The 23481-nt window shown below is 40.7% G+C and overlaps 1 protein-coding gene across 15 annotated transcripts in view; it reads right to left on the bottom strand.

The window, feature by feature from the left end:
• Nucleotides 1–23481, bottom strand: part of ERC2 (ELKS/RAB6-interacting/CAST family member 2) — a 900196-nt gene that overhangs the window by 680495 nt on the left and 196220 nt on the right. For 8 of the 15 annotated variants that reach the window (XM_029052114.2, XM_039910367.1, XM_039910359.1 and 5 more), the window contains exons 3-4: nt 21777–21800; nt 20699–21115 (exon numbers count right to left, since the gene is read on the bottom strand). In XM_029052114.2, the coding sequence (XP_028907947.1) occupies nt 20699–21115; nt 21777–21800 (441 nt within the window). The remainder of the gene's footprint in view (nt 1–20698; nt 21116–21776; nt 21801–23481) is intronic. The other 7 variants (XM_039910360.1, XM_039910362.1, XM_039910370.1 and 4 more) reach the window with 1 other exon arrangement.

Here is a 23481-nt window from a genome sequence, read left to right as displayed (position 1 = left end):
GGTCTCCATCAAAGGATAAACTCACATAGAGAGCTGAAAAGAACTTTAAAGAAATAGAAAAGAAGAAACAAAAGAGTGGTAAAGCACCATCATGTAAAGGTTTTTCCTCAATTCTTCCACCAACTCTTGGGAATCTTGTACTGTCCATGTCCTAGACCGAAATGAAAAAAAGGAATGGAAAAGCCAAGCAAAAAAGGTAAAAACCAAAAATAAACAGGAGAAAGAAGATACAGACATTATAGAAAAGGTTATAAAAGAAGTGAAATGGGTAGCAGATAAAAAGCTAGATGAATTGACAAAGGAAAGTTAAAAAAAGAAAACAGGATATGTGGATATGTTCTGGGGGCTGTGGGGGAGGGGGGAGGAAAGGGGGTGGCGCAGAGAGAGGAGAAAGCAGAGAAACAGGGAGACTGAAGAAATATTTAGAAGCGATTTTGCCTCTCCCTGGAGTTTACTAACAGGGTCCTTCCAGACTAATATTTCAAAGTTATTGAAACAAGCCACAAGAACTCGCCTAATATCTGTATAACAAGTCTGCCAAACCTCAGTCATATAGTACCACACTTATTTCTTGGGAATGATGTTAGAGATCCAGCAAATATGGTAGTTTAAGATCATTTCCCTAGAGGTTAATGCTCAGGAGGTAGCACATTCTGGGAAAGATGGCCAGATAGATATGCACTGCTCAATGGAGAGACAGAGAGAGAAAGAGAGAGACAGAAAAAATATAGTTATTCCAGAGTAATCATTCTGACTCTGCATCTATGATCCTGGGCTTCCAAATCTTCTCTGAATACCTGTGGTATCTCCACCTACAATAGTTGTTTCGAGAGTAACTCATAAAAACATCCACCCTGGTTTTAAACTGTCAGGTTTTAAAATGTCTCAAGTTTCCAGTGCTAAATTGGCAGGGAACCAGTCATTGTGAGAGGTTCTGCCTTTCAGAGGAACTGAGTCTCAAGTCCTTAAAGCCTTCTAATTCTTCACATGCGCTGTAAAACTGTTGCAACAGAGCCCCTTGGCAAGAATACCATAGGGCATAACGAAAGTATGGCTGAATAACCTATATTAAAAGTAATTACTGTTCTCCAGGGCATAATCAGGACTTGCCTACTTTTTCTTGTCTGGAGTGTCTGCCAAAATCACAAAGTCCTCCTCCACATCTAAAAGTTCACCTTAAAATGTACACGTTCCTATTTACAGAAAAGAATTGACTTTAAGAGGATCCTTTGTAGAAGAATGCATTTTTATCCGGCATATTAAAATGCATACATTGAAAAAAGGGATTGGAGAGAGTGATTTGGATTCTTGGGGGGCTTTTTGACTTTTAAATGGAGGGAGCTCCTCTAGCAACTGATTAGATTAATATTTTAAGCCCAACCTAAAAAAAATAAAAAAAGAAAGAGGCACTAATGAGTCTAATAAATCGGTTCAGTATAGAGTGGTTGTTAATCTATATAACTAAGTTTTTTGTGGGGTTTTGGGGGTTGGTTGTTTTTTTTTGGTGGGAGGGTGGGTTCAGAGAGAAGGGAGGGAAGCAGAGGAAATGTTTGGTGTTGATAAAGCATTTCCTCACTAAATGACTACTGGCTCCAGTGCAAAGCATTTACAGTAAACACAGAAAGTCTGCAAGGCATCTGTTCTATTTGCAGTGAAAGGAGGAACTTTGCTCCATTAATAACTTTAAAAAACATGCAGTTACTAATTCATGCTGGCAGTTCAAGTCCTATCATCAAACTTCATTATTTGATCAAGCTGGGTATATGTTGGGTAAGAAAATGCAAGTCTTAAAGTGATCTTTATTAAAAAAAACCTAGAATCAAAATTTAAAATATTGGAGTCAGAAGAACATCAAAGTAGAAAAGATAAGGGTTAAAATAGCATGTCAAATATGATTTTATTTTTTTCATGCAATATGCATAAATACTTGCTGGAGATTTAACATTTGCCTTTACTAGAGATTTAGTGGGACTTTGCCTAAGGCAAGATTTTTTTAATAGCAATAATAAAAAATACTTAATGGTACTTAGGGTAAAGCATGTGTGGTCACTGTTTTAAAGGGGGAAAAAAAAGATAATACCAAACATCTGTGCTAGATTTCCACATGATAAAACCACCATACTCCAAAATTCTCCTGGAGTTAAAGGGGAGGAGGAGAGAAGAAACATTTATTTCAAAAACCTTTTTTAAAAAATCTCCAATGGCCATTTTGATCAAAATGAGGCAGATACATTTAGTTTGGTAGTAGAAATGTATACAAATAGGGATAGGCATGTAATAAAAAATTCAACATTTTATGTATTTTCAGAGTCATAACAGTTACACTCGTACTTGTAGCATGCCAGGGGCTTCTGGAGCTCAAACTCATTTTTTACTTTGAGGTGCCAACCCACCTGACACCTTTCACTCTCCCTTGTCTCCTCCACTAACAGTCTTCCTGTGCCACCCCCTTATCCCCTGCATCACCTTTGATTTCTTCTAGAGCACTACCCAGGTTCAGCCTAGTTCACCTCCTCTGCAATGTTTCTTTTTTTTGTCTCTCTACTCCCTCACATCCATATTCTGGGCCATGAAGTTGTCTAAATTGGCTCTAATCCAAGAATAATTTTTGAGAAGGTGGAGATGGAAGCTGCTTACTCTCTGTCAAAGATCATCAAATGGGAATGAAATGGTGCCAGCTCCAATCATCTTGGAGACTTTGGCTATAGTGAAGTCCATAAGCTCAAACAGTGACAGGAGCTAGAAACAACTAGAGTCCTCTAAAGTATTTGGAGGGTACATGTGCTGCCCAAACATCCAAGTTTTACCCTTTTAAATACAGGGACTTGATCACAATAGGGCTCTACACTGTTGAAGATTCATATCACTGAAAGGGAATATTTTCAGTTAGAATGGCATGCGATCGTCATTGGTCTGTAAATGGTAATGAATTAATCTAGATATGTTGTTTAAAAGATACTAGAAAATGGGGCACTCACTTGTACCTGGCTACATATGCCATTTATAGTGCCTGGCACATAGTAAGCCCTTAACAAATACCTTCATTATTATTTTAGTATACAAATATTTGTTGTCCATAACAAGAGTTGCAAGACATTTCAAAACTCTTTCAAGGAGTTAAGTTTGCCTGAAAAGAGCACAGTTCAGCTGCATCTCTGCTCTGATCTTTCCCTTAAATCAGGTAGGGGGGTCTGGCTCACACTCACTCGAAGGGCAGAATCACACAGTAGCCAGGAGTGCTCTGAGCTTCCATTGCACTCCCTAGAGTAACCATTTTTAAAGTATTGTCTTCCTCCTCTAAACCACACCCTCAAATGGAGCTAAGTTTTCTTGGGCATGAGGACGAGAGCACTGATCATTGGAACAGGGAAACAATGTTGCCTAGTGGACAGAGCACGGACCTGGGAGTCAGGAGGACCTGGGTCCTAATCCCAGCTCCACCACTTGCTTGGCTGTGCGAGCTTGGGCAAGTCACTTAACTTCTCTCTGCTCAGTTACCTCATCTGTAAAATGGGAATTAAGACTGTGAGCCTTAGGCAAGACAGAAACTGTGTCCAACCTGATTAACTTGCATCTAACCCCATTACTTAAGACAGTGCCTGGCACATAGTAAGCACTTAAATGCCATAAAAAAAACAGTTTGCACCTAGTTGGGGGAGAGGGCCAGCCTCTCCCTCTCCCACTAGTAACAAATACAAAGCCCTCAACTCTGAGAAGCTAGAGCCTAATGTCTTTTGTCCTGGCTTGTCCCACACCACAATCATGTGGACACATACTATTTGATGATAATTATTGAAGTACCTGCTTCTTCCAGGCAAAAGGTTTGAGAATCTAAAGTCTAATTGGCAAAGCATTTTATCAAAACATCATATACTCATGCCCATGGTTTTGATATCATTGGTTTCCAATTTTGCATCTGGATGTTAAGTACTAAACACTTCAGCGAGCCCAACAGGACCAGGGCACACAATCTCAGTCCTCAAGGAGTTTATACTCTAAGAGGGAGGGACAGGGAAAATTCACTTACAAATAGTGGGAGCGTAGGAAAAGACAGGATACAACAGGGAGTAGTAAAAAACATGCCAAGACAAAGCTGAATAATTGAATGTATAAATATATGAGATGAATATGTCACAAATGCAAAGAGAGTTAACCTATAACACAGAAAGCTTGTCAAGAGTTTTAAAGCCAATAGTAAGAAATTTCTATTAGAGTGAGATGGATGACCAGTGCAGGTTTCTGAGGAATGAAGAGTCGTGTGCTAAGTAGCTCTTCAAAACAATGATCCATGCAACAGCATGTGTTAGGGATTAAAACTTTCTTCTCCCCCAGACTTTCCTATAACTGTTGACAACACAACCATCCTCCCTATCTCACAAACCCTTAATCTTGGCATTATCCTCGACTCATCTCTCTCATTCAATCCACATATGCAATATGTTATGAAATTCTGTTAGTTCCACCTTCACAACATTGCTAAAATCTTCCCTTTCCTGGGAATCCAAACTGATACTATGCCTTGACAACAGCATCAGCCTCTTCCCTGCCCCCAGTCTTCCCCTCTCCAGTCTATACTTCCCTCTGCTGCCTGCATGATTAAAAAAAAGAAAGAAAATTCTGTGCACATCTCCTTCCTCATCAAAAAAACTCTAGTGGTTGCCCAAACTTCTCTGCATCAAGCAGAAACTCTTCACCATCAAGGTTCTCTCTGCTCCCTTATTTATCCTCACTCCCTTCCCACTACAACCCAGTCTGATACCAAAATAATAATTCTACCTCACTCTTCTCTCTCCCGCCAAACACTTTCTCATGTCTCCTCCCTCGCCCCTCTGGAAGTCCCTAGCTCTTCATATATAACAGACTACCACTCTCCCCATCTTCAAAACCCTATTGAAAAAAAACAAAACATCTCCTCCAGGAATCCTGATTAAGATCTCCCCCCCACCCCTTTTTCCCTCCCCAGTGACTCACCAATACACTTAATTCCACTCCCTTAGGTACTAACCCCACCCCCAAATGCTACAGCATTTATGTAAATGTTTTATACTCTGTTGGTTCCCCTTTTTATCAGTGTCTGTCACCACTAGACTGTAAGCTTCTTGAGAGCAGAGGTTGTGACTACTTACTCTATTTATACTCCCACAACAGTATTCTGTATGAAGTGCTCAATAAATATTATCGATTGACCATGGAAGAATTGTCATTGGAGAGGAAAGGCCTGTGGTCTGATGGATATGGAGGAGAGAGAGGAAGTTCCAGGTAAGAGGAAGAGCATGAGTGATGGGATGGAGATGAGTGAGAGAGTCAAGAGTGAAGAAATCAGGAGGAATGAAGAGAGAGAAATGGGAAGAAGCAGGTCAAGAAAGCAGATATATAGGAAGGGGAAGGGGATGGACAGTCTTGAAGGCAATCAAGAGGAATTTTTGTTTTATGGGAAGCCAATATAGGGTTAAGGAGTGACACTTCAAGGTGATCTATGTGGCAACATGAAGTATATATGGGGGGGGGGGGTTGGAGAGAAGGAGACCACTGAGAAGGCTGAAATAGGGCTATATCTAGCCCTGATATAATGAGAGCTTTGATTAGGGTGGGAGCCATTCAGGTGGTGAGGACAAAGTGGACCTGGGAGATGTTATGTAGAAAGAACAGACAGGTTTTAGTGGTAGATATGAGGGAGGCGAAAGACAGGGATGAGAGGAGGATGGCACCAAGGTGTGGCCTTCTGGGGCAGAAAAGTTAGGAGTGGATTTGGAAAAGATGAGTGATTCCATTTTAGATGATGATGGTATTTGTTAGCGCTTACTATGGGCCAAACACTGTTCTAGACAGCTGGGGTTGATACAAGGTCATCAGGTTGTCCCATGTGGGGCTCACAGTCTTCATCTCCATATTCCAGATGAGGGAACTTGAGGCCCAGAGAAGTTAAGTGACTTGCCCAAGGTCATACAGCAGACAAGTGGCAGAGCCGGGATTTGAACCCACATCCTCTGACTCCCAAGCCCTTGCTCTTGCCACTAAGTCATGCTGCTTCTCACTAAGCCACTGCTTCTGTTTAGATCTATAGAAAGGCTTGGAAGCAGTGTGGCTTAGTGGAAACAGCACTGGCTTGGGAGTGAGAGGTCATGGGGTCTAATCCTGTCTCTGCCACTTGTCAGCTGTGTGACTTTGGGCAAGTCACTAAACTTCTCTGTGCCTCAGTTCCCTCATCTGTAAAATGGGGATTAAGACTGTGAGCCCCATGTAGGACAACCTGATTATGTTGTATCCCTCCCAGTGTTTAGAACAGTGCTTGGCACATAACAAATACTATTATTATGTATTGCCCATGAAAGTATTGGTGGAACATCCCAGTGGAAAAGAAAAAAGCAAGAGAAAAAGTGGGACAGAAGCTTTGATGCACAGTCAGGACTAAAGAGATCATTTTGGATGCCATCTACATAGAAGTGGTAGCTGAAGCCATGTGGACACAGGCCTAGGAGTCAGAAGCCTTGAGCTCTAATCCTGGCTCTACCAGTTGCCCATTGTGTGACCTTGGGCAAGTCACTTAGCTTCTCTGTACCTCAGTTTCTACAACTGTATAATGGGAATGCAATGCCCGTTCTCCCTCCTACTTAGACTGTGAGCCCCTTGTGGAACAGGGACTCTGTGTGACCTTATTAACTTGTACCTACCCCAATACTTGGAGCAGTAAGCCCATAAACACCAAAGTAATGATTATAAGAATGCCAACTAGCTCTTTGAGAGAGTGGGTGTAGAGCGAGAAGAGTAGGAGACCCAGAATAGAATCTTACAGGTCACTCATAGTTGGGGTGGAAGAGTCAGCAATGGAAACTGAGGAGAACCAACTAATTACCGTGTTAGCAAAACCAAGGTCTGATGGGGTGTTTAAACGGAGGGAGTAGTCTACAGTGCCAAAGTCCTAATCATTAGGATAAAGTATGGACCTTTGGACCTGAGTACCAGGTAGTCATTAGTGACCATGGAAAGGGCACGGGGTCAGGGCCAGCTTCCAGTGGTAATCAAGAGAGGTAGCTGCCTCAGGGCACACTTCCGGAGGGTGATGGCTGACAATGCAGCAGCAGACAGAGGATTTCCTATTCAGAACTTTTAATGTATGGCAATTTTGAGATCCATTAATTTGTAAGATTTAAATTGGAGGATGCCATTATATCATTTATTTTCAGTAGTGTTATATTCCCGACACAGGTGAGTGCTCAGGTGGACTTCCACAAAGCATTCCATAAGACATCATATCATTATGTTACATGCCCAGGATAATGCCTGCTCCATCACGTGTGTTTGAACAGCCACCCTAGAAATGGAGAGGCAAGTTTTTTTCATCTCAGGGTGGCCAGATGTCTGAGATGGACACTGGTCAAAGTTGGGGGCTTTTCGGGGAGTGAGGACTGTGCTATTATTGTCAGAGATGGAGAAATTAGGAGAAGAAGGGAGAGGAGGAATGGATTTAGGAGGAAAATGAGTAGTTCAATGTACGCTCTGATTTTAAATTAACTCCTGTGTATCACAAACCCAAAGCAACTCTAATTAATATGAGTTAGTACAAAGACAACATGGCCTAGTGAATATAGTAAAGGACACATGGGATCTAGTCCCAGCTCCACCACTTGCTTGCTGAAGTGTCTTGGGGAAGTCACTTAACTTCTCTGTGCCTCAGTTTCCTCATCTGTAAAGTGAGGATCAAATACCTGTTCTTTCTCCCCCTTAGACAGTGGGCTTCTTGTGGAACAGAGACTGTGACAAATCTGATTATCCTTTATCTATCCTAGCACTTAGCTCAGGGCTTGGAAAACAGTATGCATCTACTGCTAAGGAAACAGTGTGATTTCCTCCTAGTAGACAGTCAAAAATGCAAAATGAAAATAAAATTCCTATAAAAAAGTAGTCACAGAGATAGATAGCATACATTAACATCCCAACCACTTAATAGAGTGTTCTGCACATACTAAATGCTCAATAAACATGATTGATGGATTGATCCACTCATACGTAAGCCAGTGTAAGAAAGTGGTAGAGGCATTTATCCATTTTAGAAAAAGTTAGCCCACTTGTGTTTGCACACAGAAGGAATGGAAAAAGGCAAACCAAAGCACAGGACAAAAAGTAAGCGTGGCTTAGTGGAAAGAGCCTGGGCTTGGGAATCAGAGGTCATGGGTTCGAATCCCAGATCTGCCACTTGTCAGCTGTGTGACTGTGGGCAAGTCACTTCACTTCTCTGTGCCTCAGTTACCTCATCTGTAAAATGGGGGTTAAGACTGTGAGCCTCATGTGGGACAACCTGATGACCCTGTATCTACCCCAGCGCTTAGAACAGTGCTCTGCACATAGTAAGTGCTTAACAAATACCAACATTATTATTATTAAGCAAATTTTCATTCCAATCTTGACTATTTCCCTGAAATCTTTCTTGGCTTTTCAACTTCACATGATCTTTCTTCCATCTTGTCCCTCTCATCATCTTCCACTGCCATGGCTTCACAAGAATGTAGAAACTATTTTTTCTTCCTCAATCTTTCAGAGCTCAGAAACCATTTCCTTTCCCAAAACATGAAGAATCACAGACTGTACCAGAAACAATGCTACTGATAGCCAGTTTGGGCCAAGGAAGGGAAGGAAAACACTGAAACACTGATTGGATTTTGATCTACTTCTGCTGGATTCCAAGCCCTTTACGATGTCTCAGAGTATGATTTCTAGCCATAGAACTGCAGTGATTATCCCTACAACATTCAGTGACAGCTGGTCTGTCAGGGTTATGCTGAGAAGGGCCTGAGAGAAATTCAGGGCACCACTAGACATTCCCAAATACTTAGAACAGACACACAAAAAAGGATAATTTAATGTGGAAAGAGCACGGGCTTTGAAGTCAGGGCTCATGAGTTCGAATCCCAGCTCTGCCACTTGTCTGCTGTGTGACTGTGGGCAAGTCACTTAACTTCTCTGTGCCTCAGTTCCCTCATCTGTAAAATGGGGATTAAGACTGTGAGCCCCACGTGGGACAACCTGATTCCCCTGTGTCTACCCCAGCGCTTAGAACAGTGCTCGGCACATAGTAAGCGCTTAACAAATACCAACATTATTATTATTATTATTATTAATGTACAGGCAGATAGAGGGGAAAGCTAAACCAGATCCAAATTACCACACACTCCTAGATACACAAGCCTATATTCACACACAAACTCTAAGAACTTTACAAACTTCCAAGAGCGTGCACATACAGACAGTACAGTTCATCAGCAAGGCAGGCAGAAGGATAAAAAAAACAGAATTAAAAAGCTCCACCCAGCTCATTCCAGAGCATTCTGAGAAATGTAGTTCCTGGACAGGTTTCTTACATCTCTTCTATTTATTAGTTTTTGTAATCTCAGTTGCTTCTAATGGAAGGCGGACTATGATAACAACCAAATCATGCCAACACTGTCCTTACGCTTTTAGCTTGCAAAGGCCCGAATAGCACAAACTTATACAGATATTGTATGATAGATTTATCATAGTAAACACTCTCAATAAATGTAATTAACTGATGGATCATAGCATTGTAAAGCATCATGGACCAAAGATACACCTGGATAAGTTTTCTTATCTGGATAAATGACATCATATTAGGCTGATTGAACAGCCTAAAAATGCAGTGGAATCAGGCAGCAGGAAATCTTGAATACAATTTAGAAATGATAAGAATGAAAGAAAGCAGAAATTTTGTACTGAACATCCAAAGTTAATGTTGGTTAAGCTGGTACAGTGAAAGTTCGGTGATAAGCAAATAGTGCTAAGGAAAGTATACTTTTTTTACTGTTAATAATGTAAAACACATTAAATGTATTCCCAGGATTCCAAAAACTGACCAAAGCACTTCCCAAATTACCCAAGTAATTGAAACAAAATATACACAAGTACCAATTCAAATAATGCACCAGCAATAAAAGATTACAAATTCAAAAAATGAAATGTTAACATGCACACAAAAATCATAATTCTCCTCACCTTTGACCTCCATGAAACCAAAGCTTTGCATACTTTAATTTCTTGTTCACCTGAGTCCAGACACTTAGGTACATTTAACTGCCAGAGTTGAGCAGTTAAGATTTTTTTACTGCTCTGGCAATAATAGCTTTGATTGCAAGCTTTACAGTCATGATGTACTACAGTTCAACTATTTGAGGGGGAAGGGCAGTGCAAAACAGCAGCTGAGTATGTTGATGCATGGCAGCTGCACAGTGGGCCCACATATGTCCCAGATACAGATCAAACGCATGCTGCTCATTCCATTTGCACAGCAAAACCAGAGCATCATCACAAAGTGAGAGTACACTGGAAGACAGGCTGGTATTAAAAGTCAATAGTGCTACTGTGGAAAAGTGCTCAAAGAGCATTATAACGGCAAGTGACTTATGCATACTTTCTGTTGCAACAGAAGTTCTGCCACTTCCATATGCCTGTCGAATTGCAACACCAACAAAATGGTCCCACAGTTTTAGCACCAAGTACTCAATTTCTCACTTTACATAGTCTAAATTCACCAGAAAGGGGAATTCAGAATACTTAAGAACATGAATCGATTCATGGATAAAACACAGACCCTCTAGACCTTAACTGATCGATACTCTTATTGATTCAGATCATTTCCAGGTGAACAAGCATGCGCTTCCTAACAATGAAGGCCATTTTATTTAACGCATTCAGACCTTAGAGTTTTTGTTCATCTGTAAATGAGATCACCCAGAAAAAAAAAGAAAAGAAGACATGCATGAGCAGGCCAATGAAGTGAGAATAGAAAAAAAATGAGGGCACTGATGAAAAATTTAGCCTTCTTCATTAGCTTTTTGAGACCAGTGCCTAAAACTTATGAACCAAGGGTGTGGGGGAAAAAAGTTCTTAATTAGTGAAATACTTCTATAGCTTTTCTTTCTTCCAATTTACTCAAAGTCTCATTTCTTTTTGAGGATGCTATCTAGTGGTAATTTGACCATCTTTGATTTTAAAAATGTAAATCTCTAGAAATAATACTCAAGGGAGCATTTTTAATGACATTCTCTTCATCATTCTAATAGTGATCTCAGTTGAACAATTTCTGGGAGATTCACCTGTCATTGTTACAGTAAAATCCAGTATATCACACTTATTAAAATCAATAGTTCAGTGAGATAGAGCTTGAAGCATTTCAAACTAGCATGAACTTTAAATTTATAAGTATTGTTGAAAATTACAGTAATTGAAAATGATTTTTCTAATAGAACTGAATTAATTTCATAGTCTGTCAGAATGAATAAAATAAAGGATATTAATGGAATTTTAAGAGCTCAGAAAAATCAATTTACATATCAATTTAGGTAAGTACCCATATAGATCACCATTAAAGTCAATTCTACATATTTAACAGAAAGAAGGTAATCCAAAGTGAAAATATCAAAGTCACATTGTATTTGCCAGGAATTTATCATTTCATTTAATCTGGAATGAAAAGCTAATTCAAAAGTACTTAAATATGAAACAGTATAAGGTGGGGCAAATAGGAGATTTTCAGAATTCAATAATCAAATTTTAATTTTTAAAAGTTAAATATACTTACAGGAACCGGAGGTTAGATACTGGAACAGCATCAAAAATGAAGCTGTTTAGACATTTAATTTCTTCAGTGGATCAGGATGACTACAATTTACAGTTACAGATCCCATGGTCAGAAATGCCAGCTCTATTTGCAAATAATTATCAACTGATTATTCAGACTATCAGTAATGAGAAGTGCAATCTGTACTGAATCCTTTAGGCTGCTGAGTTCAGCAAACAAGGAAGTTTTCCTTCAGGATTCCCTCTGGAGCTCATGAGCAATATGCTACCTACAAAATTATTTCAGGTGACACAAAATGGTCCTTAGAATTCACCTTTTCAACAACTGATCCAACTGAGCAGTTGCCCAGGACCCACAGGAAGCTTAAAACTGAACCTAAATTAAATCCATATACTTTTTCAGGTTTCTCCACCATACAAAAACACGATCTTTATAATGTTCTCCTCCCAAAATCCCAGCTATGGAATAAGTCAAACTCTCCTCTTCTATTCCCATTTTGCTTTCCATTAAAGAGTACTTCCCTGCCACATCTCAGTGTTGGGGTTGTGCTTGCAACTCACCTGGAGCAGGTGTTAGTGGTTGGGCTATTATTAACTAGCTGAGCCAAAGAAGGTTCTGCCCCTTTCTTTCAAGTGTTCCTCATAACAACTGTGGTATTTGTTAAGTGCTTATGTTTTGCCATGCACTGTACTAAGTGCTGGGGATAGATACAAGATAACCAGGCCAGACATCCCTATCCCTCTTGGAGCTCACAGGGGAAAGTATTTCATCCTCATTTAACAGATGAGAAAACTGAGCCACAGAGATGTTAAGTGACTTGCCCAAGGTCACACAGGTGGCAAGAGGCAGAGATGGGATTAAAACCCAGGCCTTCTGACTCGTGCTCTTTCCACTAGGCTACACTGCTTCTCGACTATAAACTTAAGCCCCAAAGTGGGAGATAGACCTAGCCTGAATTGATCCTTGATGAGGCTTGCACTATTCCTCTGTACTCCACCTGTTCCATTTCAAAGTGAGGGTCTTCCTCAAGGACTCAGGAAGAGCAAGTATTTTCAGAGGTTGCCAAGTCAAAACAAAGGGAGCACAAAAGTGGATTAGGGGATTTTGGAAAAATTCAAGCAACACAGAATGTAGAAACAGAAAAAAAGAGACAGAGGCTGGAGAGGGCATTGGAGATAGAGAGAGAGAGATACACACGCACGCAGGTAGCTGAAGCATTCACTTTTCCCTTCCCATGCTGTTCTGCTGAGGCCTTCCTTAATAATAATAGTAAGAACTGTGGTATTGGTAAGCAGTTACTATGTGACAAGAACTGTAATAAACCCTGGGGTACGCTCAAGGTAATCAAGTCCCACATGGGGCTCATAGTCTAAGAGGAAAAACAGAACAAAATCTCCAGTGGTTGCCTATCTACCTCTGTATCAAACAAAAACTCCTTACCATTGGGTTAAAGCACTCCATCACTTTGCCCCTCCTACCTCATCTCACTTCTCTCCTTCTACAACCCAGCCAGCACACTTTGCTCTTTCGGTGCTAACCTTCTCACTGTGCCTCGATCTCACCTGTCTCAACATCGACCCCTGGCCCATGTCCTACCTTAGGCCTGGAATGCCCTCCCCCCTCAAATCTGCCAGAAAAGTACTCTTCCCCCCCTTTCAAAGCCTTACTGAACACACATCTCCTCCAAGAGGCCTTCCCAGACTAAGTCCCACTTTCCCTCATCTCCCACTCCATTTTGTGTCATCCTGACTTCCCTTTGCTCTTTCCCCCTCCCCCTGCCCCACAGCATTTATGTATATATCTGTAATTTGATTTATACTGATGTCTGTTTATTTGTGTTGATGTCTATCTTCCCCCTCCAGACTGTGAGCTCATTGTGGGCAGGGAATGTCATTCTTTGTTGCTGTATTGTACTTTCCCGAGTGATTAGAACAGTGCTCTGCATACAGTAAGTGTTCAATAAATACAATTGAATGAATGAATGAATATTGAATTCCCATTTTGCAGATGACGGAACTGAGTCACAGAGAAGTTAAGTAACTTGCCTTGAGGTCACAGAGCAGTTCAATTGCAGAGCCAGGATTAGAACCAGAGTCTTGACTTCAGCTCTTCCCTGCCCCAAGAGGACAGCAATCATTTCTATTGACTCTACCGTACTCTCCCAAGCCCTTAGTAAGTCAATTGTATTTACTGAGTGTTTACTGTACAGTAAAAGCAAACCTCCATTCCACAACATTCCAGAATCACTGATACCAAATTCCAGCAAAATCTAGCTAATTACGGAAAAGGGATCATTTTAGGTAACTTCTAATATTCCTGGTTGGATACAGGTCATAAATTTACTTAAAATGATTTTGGAGCAGTAGCCTAGCCCAAAGTTGCCCAAATATTTCAACCCAAACATTAAGCACTTGGCAGAGTACACTATAACAATAAACAGACATTCCTTTTCCACAACGAATTTACAGTCTAGAGGGGGAGACAGACATTAATATAAATTACAGTACAGGGTAATTTCCCCTATCAGGGTCACACCTGGAGAGTTTCTAGCACTCTATGAGTCTCAGTTATGGGAGGGAGAGTCAAGCAGAGGCATATCTACACCATTCCTAGCTTGGACAGTGGCTAGAGAGTAGAAGGCAATCTGCTATGAGTCAAAACTCACTTGTGCTGGGCAGCAGTGGCATGGGTGAGAATCGAGGGTGGAGACTCAAGTTAACTGCATGGAAGAAGGCAATGGTAAACCACTTCCATATTTTTACAAAGAAAACTCTATGGATACCCTGCCAGAACGATTGCAGATGGAGGTGGGGCATTCTGGGAGAGAGGTATCCATGGAGTCGCTATGGGTCACAGATGACTCATTGACATAAGACCAGACAGTGTAATTTATTAGTACAGTGTTCTGCACAGAGTAGGCACTCAATAAGTACTATTGAATGATTCTAACATACCAAAGATGCATGTAGTGTCCCCACACCAAAAAGGGCACTGTAAAAGAGCAATTGCAACAGCTGAGATCAGGAGAATGGTGGAGAGGAATGGTGCTGTGAAGGTAAAGAAGCAGTGAAAGTTTCCAGTCATCTGCTTTCATACCAAATAGCTTAGTTTTTTGGCTGGTATGTCAGTCTGGCATTCAGCATTGGACACCTTTTTGTCCTGTACATGTAGTTTCAACATCGAGCTTCCCTCCACCCCATCTCCTGCCACTGAGCTCTACACATCAGAAGCAACTGCCATATTCAGAGGGACCTGGGAAGGAAGCACAAGAACTCTGGAGCATTTGAAAGAGATCAGGATACCCTGAAGAAATGCTCTGTGCTCGGGGGGAATTTGGGCAAGATTGGGCTGACTTCCTCCAAATGGTGTTCATATGACTTTATTACATTACATTGTGTGCCACTGTAAAGCAAAGAATATCAACTAGATCTCAGAGTCTGGTTTTATTCAAGGGCCTTTGCACCGCAGAACAATGGTATCTGACTACTGCTTCACTGCCGCCATCTCTGTCACTGTCTTCCTTCCCATCAATCTGACTGAAAACAGGATTGATCCCACTGGCCATTTTTCCAAGTAGTGGGTCAGAGCCCCCAAATATGTGCTAGTCTCTCCTAATGCAAAACAAATTCATTTAGTCATAAGGCAAAAAATTACGCCAATGACTAGAACAGCACTTCCACTGCTTTGCTGGATCTATTTGAGCTCTCCTAAAAGAGCAAAGTTTCTCAAGTCCAGAATCACTGTCTTTCTTTACATGCTGCTGGTTCTTTTTTTCTTTCACATGTGTTTGTTCCATCACAAGTAAGTGAGACACATCAGCAGGAATGGAACGGTACATTGATCTACTTCTGAAAGAAAAAAAAATTATCTGCCATCTGGAAGCAGTAAGGCTGGGAGTCAGCACCCCCATGTGGTCACTACACTACTGTGGTTTATACCGTGCTAGGTCTGAAAGGCAAATGTAACTTGGCTTCGAGCATCACTGCAACTGGGTGATATGCTAAATCATTCTATGAGAAAGGCCTTAGAATTTAATAAGAACTTGTCCTGTCCAGACAACTGTCATTCAAATCAATTTAGAGGATCCTACTAAGCAACTCTATCTGATACCTCATCCAGTACTTTGGCTCACATGAGCATGTCATTTTCCTGGTTACTCATTGTGGGCAGGGAATGTGTATGTTTATGGTTATATTGTACTCTATGTGCTTAGTACAGTACTCTGCACACAGGAAGCGCTCAATAAATACAATTGAATGAAGATTTTCTTTTTCCTACAGTAAGCTCCCATTATGAGCCAACACCGAGGAACTAGCAAAATCTGCTTTGTTATTTAGGTACTTATTAGTGTATAGTCAGTTAAAAAAGAGGCTAGAATTAATCCAGCAGTAAAGCTGCTGTAATATTAGGTGAAACAAAATGGCAATCCATGTAAAACTTACTTGAAATCGTTTTACATCAAAGAAATCCACAGTCTCTGTTGCTCAGCCCTCCGGTTCCTGAGCTCTCAGTGCCAAACCCAGCACTCCATGGCATAAAATAAACCTCCAGTTGAGGCTCCTGAGCACCTGGCCTTTCACAACATAAAAAGAGCCAACCTGTTGTTCCATTGAGAGCTCTGCAGGACCTTCAGCCTGGAGTATAGAAGTTGGGCCCAGGTTAGCAGTTTAGGAATGGTAACAAAGAACTAAGTGGAAGATGAAATCCAGAGTCTCAGTAAACAGAGCTTGGGATGCAAGTGGACTTTTATGGAGCTCTTTTTGATATTTTATTTTGTACAGTTTGCTATTCAAATGTATATTATTCAGAACGGAGCCAATATTTCAGAAACTGGTTTGGAGGGAGACTTGACAGTTTCTCTTTGAAGTGATCCATTTGCTATTGGGATCAAAACAGATTATTACATATCTACAATCTACTAAGTAGTTTGTCACTTTTCTAGAAACTCAACCCCTTTCCCAAACACAAGAATAAAAGCAAACCTCCATTCCACAACATTCCAGAATCACTGATACCAAATTCCAGCAAAATCTAGCTAATTACGGAAAAGGGATCATTTTAGGTAACTTCTAATATTCCTGGTTGGATACAGGTCATAAATTTACTTAAAATGATTTTGGAGCAGTAGCCTAGCCCAAAGTTGCCCAAATATTTCAACCCAAACATTGAGAAATTCAGCCTTCAGGAAAAATGTTGTTCATTTTGCACCAGTTTAGATGAATATCAGCTAAGGTTATTCCTTATTTTATTTGTTCACATCTACGCATAACAAAAGCAGCCGTTAAAGTGTGCAATTAAGAAGAAAATAAAACAGGAGACCTGACAAAAAAGGAAAAACCAAGAAACTAAATACATGAAAGATGTTGGTAATGCACATAAGCCCTTGCTATTAACAAAGTTACACGGCTGCACGTTGAGGATCCTTTGTTGATCTCCTAGAAACATTTCAGTTTCTATAGTATTCAACTTTAGAAGGATGCTCAAAGAGTCAGAAGAGGAGCTTTCACATGTGGAGCAGGGTAATAGTAGTAATATTCATTCAATAGTATTTATTGAGTGCTTACTATGTGCAGAGCACTATACTAAGCATTAAATGCCTGCTGTATGCAAAAGCCTGAGAAGCAGTGTGGCTTAGTGGAAAGAGTCCGGGCTTGGGAGTCAGAGGTTGTGGGTTCTAATCCTGGCTCTGTCACTTTGGACAAGTCACTTAATTTCTCTGTGCCTCAGTTACCTCACCTGTAAAATGTGGATTAAGACTGTGAGCCCCACGTGGGACAACCTAATTACCTTGTGTCTACCCCAGCACTTAGATCAGTGTTTGGCACTTAATAAGCACTTAACAAATACCATCATCATCAAAAGACTGCACCTAGCACTGGAAAAAAAAGATATATGGGTGAGAATTAACCCATCCAGGGCCTCCAAATCTAAGGATAAAGGAGGGGTTTGGAAAGACATATAGAGAAAGATGAAACAATAAAAAAAACCCCATAAAAACAACATAGAAGATCTACAGTCCAACAAGTCTTGAGAGAAGGTCCAGGATGGCACAGTAGGGGATTGGATGGGGCAGGAGTTCCCAGCAGTGTTGGTTGGCAGTCTGGTGGGGTAGGAGTCTGGGGTTGCACACTGTCCCTCCTTAAGACCCTTGCACCCCTATTCCCACATCTGTGCCTGAACTGATGCTATTTCAGGGGTGGCTGAAGAACTGGGGAAAATATCTTTCTTCTCCCAGATTACCTCCCTCTCATTCTCTCACTTCAGCACAAGCTCAGCCGCTCTGCCAAGGCACCCCATTCCCTCCCAGGTTCCCAGCTGCCACAGTGGGGCACCAAGCCACCGAGACGGGAGGGGTGGAGAGGCAGCCGCTCCTCTGTGCCATCGGTAGTTGACATATGACCAACAATTTCTAGGAACTTCCCACTAATAGTATTTTTAGAACACTAGCTCAAATCCATTGGAAGGTTCTGTGGCAGTGATTTCCAGGTACAGGGAGGGTGTGAAGTCCTACTCAGGTTGGAACTCTGAGACTCCCACCTGTCCCAACCCCCTTTAGTCCAAGCCAACATCTAACTCAATGCTGGCTTCCAGTCCCTGGCACCTACCATTGGATCTGACCTGAACAGAGGCATAGGAAATGTATCCAGGTTTCCTTGCAGGGTACACCACAACACATACTGTGTTGACCCAGGCACTACTGTCAATTAGAGTTCCTGCAGACAAGGGAACATCTGTGAAGTGTGACTATCACACATAATAATAATAATAATAATAATAATAATGGTATTGTTCATTCATTCAGTTGTATTTATTGAGCGCTTACTATGTGCAGAGCACTGTACTAAGAGCTTGGAAAGTAAAATTTGGCAACAGATAGAGACAATACCTACCCAACAACGGGCTCACAGTCTAGAAGTGGGACACAGACAACAAGTAGATAGACATCAGTAGATATAGACATCAATAGCATTTATTGTTAAGCACTTACTATGTGCCAAGCACTGCTCTAAGTGCTGAGATAGATACAAGGTAATCAGGTTGTCGCACATGGGGCTCACGGTCTTAGTCCCCATTTTACAGATGAGGTAATTGAGGCACAGAGAAGTGAAGTGGCTTGCCCAAGGTCACACAGCAGATAAATGGCAGAGCCAGAATTAGAACCCACGTCCTCTAACTCCCAAGCTCGTGCTCTTTCCACATTCAGTGTTGCAAGCCAGCTATCATGCTGCAGTCTTTCTCTGTAGCCTACAACCCCATAAATAAGCAGAGGTGCTATTGTCTTTGTCTGTCTCCCCCGATTAGACTGTAAGCCCGTCAAAGGGCAGGGACTGTCTCTATCTGTTACCGGTTTGTACATTCCAAGCGCTTAGTACAGTGCTCTGCACATAGTAAGCACTCAATAAATACTATTGAATGAATGAATGAATGCATGAATGAATGAATAAAAGTGCACTCTTACTGTAATAGGATGGGGCGTCAAGGCATTTTCGAAAAGATGCATGGAGCAGGAGGACAGTGAGACAAGTATTTAAAACTGTAGCCGTGGCGAGATCTATTCTGGGTCACTCCACCAGAGGAGGTAAGAGAAAAATGGAGCTCCCACAGATCCTTTGGCCAGAAGCTGAAAGAGGTGGAGTAGCAGGATTGTAAATCCCACTAGGAACTGCTCCTGCACCCAGCCCAGAGCTATGCCAGCTTGCTGAGGGAACAGATGGAGCGGCTGGTGGCCAACTGGCTACCTGGCACATTGGTAGATGGAGTCCCATGTCAAGGTCAAGTTGACTCTTTGCCTGCCAGGAGCAGCCCAGTCAGGAGAGTCCCTATCCAGGTGGCTTGGTACAAATCGCACCTCCCTCTCCAACATCCTCCCACAAAAAAAACCACAACCCACAACTATTTGGGAATTAATCAAGCAGGAATGAGCACACCAGTACTTATCGTTATACTGGGGCTCCATTTTGTACCATTCGTGCTTACCTACACTTCTGGGAATAAGGTAAAAGGCTGAAGGAGAATGAATTCGGCTGGGGCCTGGCCTAACCTGAACCTTAAGACTCAAGGCCTTTGAGGCTCTTGGGCCCAGTCAGACAGGATTTTCAGAGAGGATATCTGATTCAGAACATCTGTTTTGGGGTCCTGGCAAGGAACCCTATCAATTTCTTACTCTAAGGCATCCTGAATTAAGAGTTATCCCATACCTCAGATCTCACAATGCATAGTAAAAGACACTGTCAAGAATGAGTGCTTGTAAGGTTACCAGAGAGTACTTGAAAGCCTTGATTTAAGTGATGTACTGAGGATAACGGAGATTGTTTAATTGTGTTTTGGAACAGTTGGCTAAGGCAAGAACAAATAGAGAATTAAAATACACAATCAAAATTAGCTGGCCTAGTTTCATTTGTCAATTTTTCTAGAAAATACTCTTTCTTCCACAATAATTCAGTTGTGAAAATAGTTTGGGATATAATTTTGCCTATTATCCATGTATTTGATTCTTTTACAGCAGTAAGATTGATAATGAAGACTTTTGAAACTATCACTACCTGCAGCAGTTCCTTTAACAATCACAATAAACTCTTGCTTCAATCAGGTGCTAAGAGTTATTAATAAAGAAACCTAAGAGAACTGAATAATAATGTTGGTATTTGTTAAGTGCTTACTATGTGCAGAGCACTGTTCTAAGCACTGGGGTAGATACAGGGTAATCAGGTTGTCCCACGTGAGGCTCACAGTCTTCATCCCCATTTTACAGATGAGGGAACTGAGGCCCAGAGAAGTGAAGTGACTTGCCCACAGTCACACAGCTGACAAGTGGCAGAGCGGGGATTCAAACCCATGACCTCTGACTCCCAAGCCCAGGCTCTTTCCACTGAGCCATGCTGCTTCTCTAATAACTGAATAAGAATATTGTTAAAGAAAATTGTTAAAGAAACAATCTCCTGTCAAGCTGATAGAGAGATGTGCATATTATGAAATATATATATATATATATATATATATATATATATAGGAAAAGAGTAGGAAACTACCACCGTCACACCTGTGGAAACATACTGACAATACCACTATACAGTTAAAGCCTTTTAGAATTTATAATGGAATACTTACCTCTCTAAGATGGATGTTTTCTTTTTCTTTCTGGTCTAGAATCACTTCTAAATGGTTAACCTGAGATTCAGCCTCTGCCATCCTTCGAGTCCTTTCATTGTCATCTTCCGTGCCTTTGGATGGCAAGCCTTTACTTTGCAACATTTCTAGAAGCTTTTTAATAGATTCGTCTCGGGCACTGAGTGTCTGCTTTTGGGTTTCAATCCTCAACTCCATCTCTTCAAGAGTTTTCCGCAAAAGGAACAGTTCTTTAGCCTGACGATCATGTTCTGCTTGGAGCCTTCTAAAATTCTCCTCTGTTAGCTCAATGGTAAAATGTTCAGCACCTCGGTTTCCACTTTCTTGTTGAAGAAGATGATTAAGGTCTCTCTGGGTTCGAAGTTCATCTTGAAGAGCTTGTATTGTTAGCTGCAGATGCTATAATGAAACAAAGGGGGTTGGCAAGGAGAGAAGGAGGAGGAAACAAAAATCAATAAAGATGTGCAAAGCCATTTTTCCTCTAAGAAACTATGAACATGTAATGTTAGTTACAAAAGTTCATAAAACCAGTGATGAAATCTTGCTGAATGGCTTCAGTAGTAGAATATACTGAATGGAAAGGTGAAAAAATATTTTGATGATACTTTTCAAATGCCTTAGGAAAATATAAATGTACACATACACAAAGACACTTTTTTAGTACTGATTACAGTGAAATTGTAAATCTAAAATAAGTGTTAAAGAACTAAAATTAGGTGGTGGAGAGAGTTAAGAGTGACACATCTCCATAAATGCAGGGTCATTTTGCCCACAAAATTTGCAGACTCAGTAGTCCTTGTTTTCTAAATTGTTCCTTATAGACTAAAAATATTCTGGCATCTATTCTGTGTTCAATAGCAAATGCTTATATTTTAATGCATGTCATAGCATTCACTGCAAATGGATACAAACAACAACTGTATTTTTCACACGTAACACTATGAACAAGTTTAGTAAACAGGATTACTGCATCAGTAAGCAAAAGAAAACACACACTTCTACAGACAGAATGAGATAGACTGGCTTAGCAAAACAAACGATTTGCAAATAGTGGACAAACCTTTGTTCTCCTGGCATCCAAAAACTGAACAGCATGGTAAATGAAAAAAATGAAGCAAAAATCAACATAAAGAAAAGTCCAACACAAGCAAAGAATATTTAACATAAATAACTGAATCCAACTTAAAATACCGTTAAGGAAAAAAAAATCAATTCTTTATATAGCAAAGACTCACAAGCTTTGTAGCATCTAGAACACTGATACCTTAGACTAGAAACAAATGTTAAACATATGCCCCATTTATTTTTTACACATTTTAAACACAAACATATGACAAACAACACAAGAATAAATCTTTATGTAAATATGATTTTGATTCAAGAATGACAATGGAACACAAAATGTTTTCACACATAGGAATCCATGCATCTATCACAGAAAACTGATGTTGCTAAGAAATGTAACATTCACAATCTTCAGACATGGAAAGGAACATAGGATTGAGGATGGGGACATTTATATGAAGGCAAATTTATGGTTTATAGTTGTGAGCTCCACCTTGCTGAGACATGTACAACATACACAAGACATCTTAGGGTACTTGAAAAAGATTATCAATGCTACCTGTAGAAGAATTTATGAGTTAAATGGGAGAAGAAAATTAATAATATGGATATTCTCTTGCAAGGGAGCATCCCACGTGGGATGGGGACAGCATCCAACCTGATTATCTTGTATCTACCCCAGTGCTTAGAAGAGTGTTTGTCACATAGTATCCACTGAAATAACTTTATCATCATTGCCAAATCCCAGCTTTGCTGTACTGTTCATGTGAACAGGATGCCTGATTCTGGACTAAAGGTCATGTTGCATTTGGTGGCCCAGTGTGAATACAAATGGCAGCAATGTGAGAATGTCAGTGGCCCTGACTAACTTTCATCCCTCCACCCTGTTTTCCATTCCTACTGCCTCCCTCATGTATTGAGACTCATCATTAAGCAGTTAGATACACATTCCCCCCAACCTCCACACACATATTTACATATATATCCTTATACTCAGTTGTTCCTCTGCAAGCCCCTACTAGACTGTAAATTCCTTGAGATCAGGAATCTTGTCTACTAACTAAATTGTACTCACCTAAATGCTTAGTAGGGCAATCTGTAAACAATAAGGTCTCATTTAAACACCACGAATTGATTATAACCCCAACACCACTGATTAGCTGTATTTATTGAGCACGTACTAGGTACAGAGCACTGTACTAAGCACTTGAGAGAGTACACTATAACAGAGTTGGACACATTCCATGCCCACAAGAAGCTTATGGTCTAGAGGGGAATACAGACATTAAAATAATTAAAATTAATTACAGATATAGCAATAATAATAATAATGGTGCTTGTTAAGTACTTACTATGTGCCAAGCACTGTTCTAAGCGCTGGGGTAGATACAAGTTAAGCAAGTTGGATACTGTCCCTGTCCCACATGAGACTCATACTCTTAATCCCCATTTTACAGATAAGGTAACTGAAGCCCACAGAAGTTAAGTGATTTACACAAAGTCACACAAAAGACATGTGGCGGAGCCAGAATTAGAACCCAGAACCTTCTTACTACCAGGCAAGTGCTTTATCCACTTGGCCATGCTGCTTTTAATAATAATTAATAATTATTATTATTGCATTTGTTAAGCACTTACTTTGTGCCAGGCACTGTACTAAGCACTGGGGTGGATACAAGTAAAGTGGGTTGGACACAGTT

The sequence above is a fragment of the Ornithorhynchus anatinus genome, chromosome X1 (genome assembly GCF_004115215.2).
Source record: "Ornithorhynchus anatinus isolate Pmale09 chromosome X1, mOrnAna1.pri.v4, whole genome shotgun sequence".
In the NCBI taxonomy this organism is placed as follows: Eukaryota; Metazoa; Chordata; class Mammalia; order Monotremata; family Ornithorhynchidae; genus Ornithorhynchus; species Ornithorhynchus anatinus.
The sequence above is the reverse complement of the archived record's forward strand: the minus strand, read 5'-3'. Positions and strand labels throughout refer to the sequence as shown.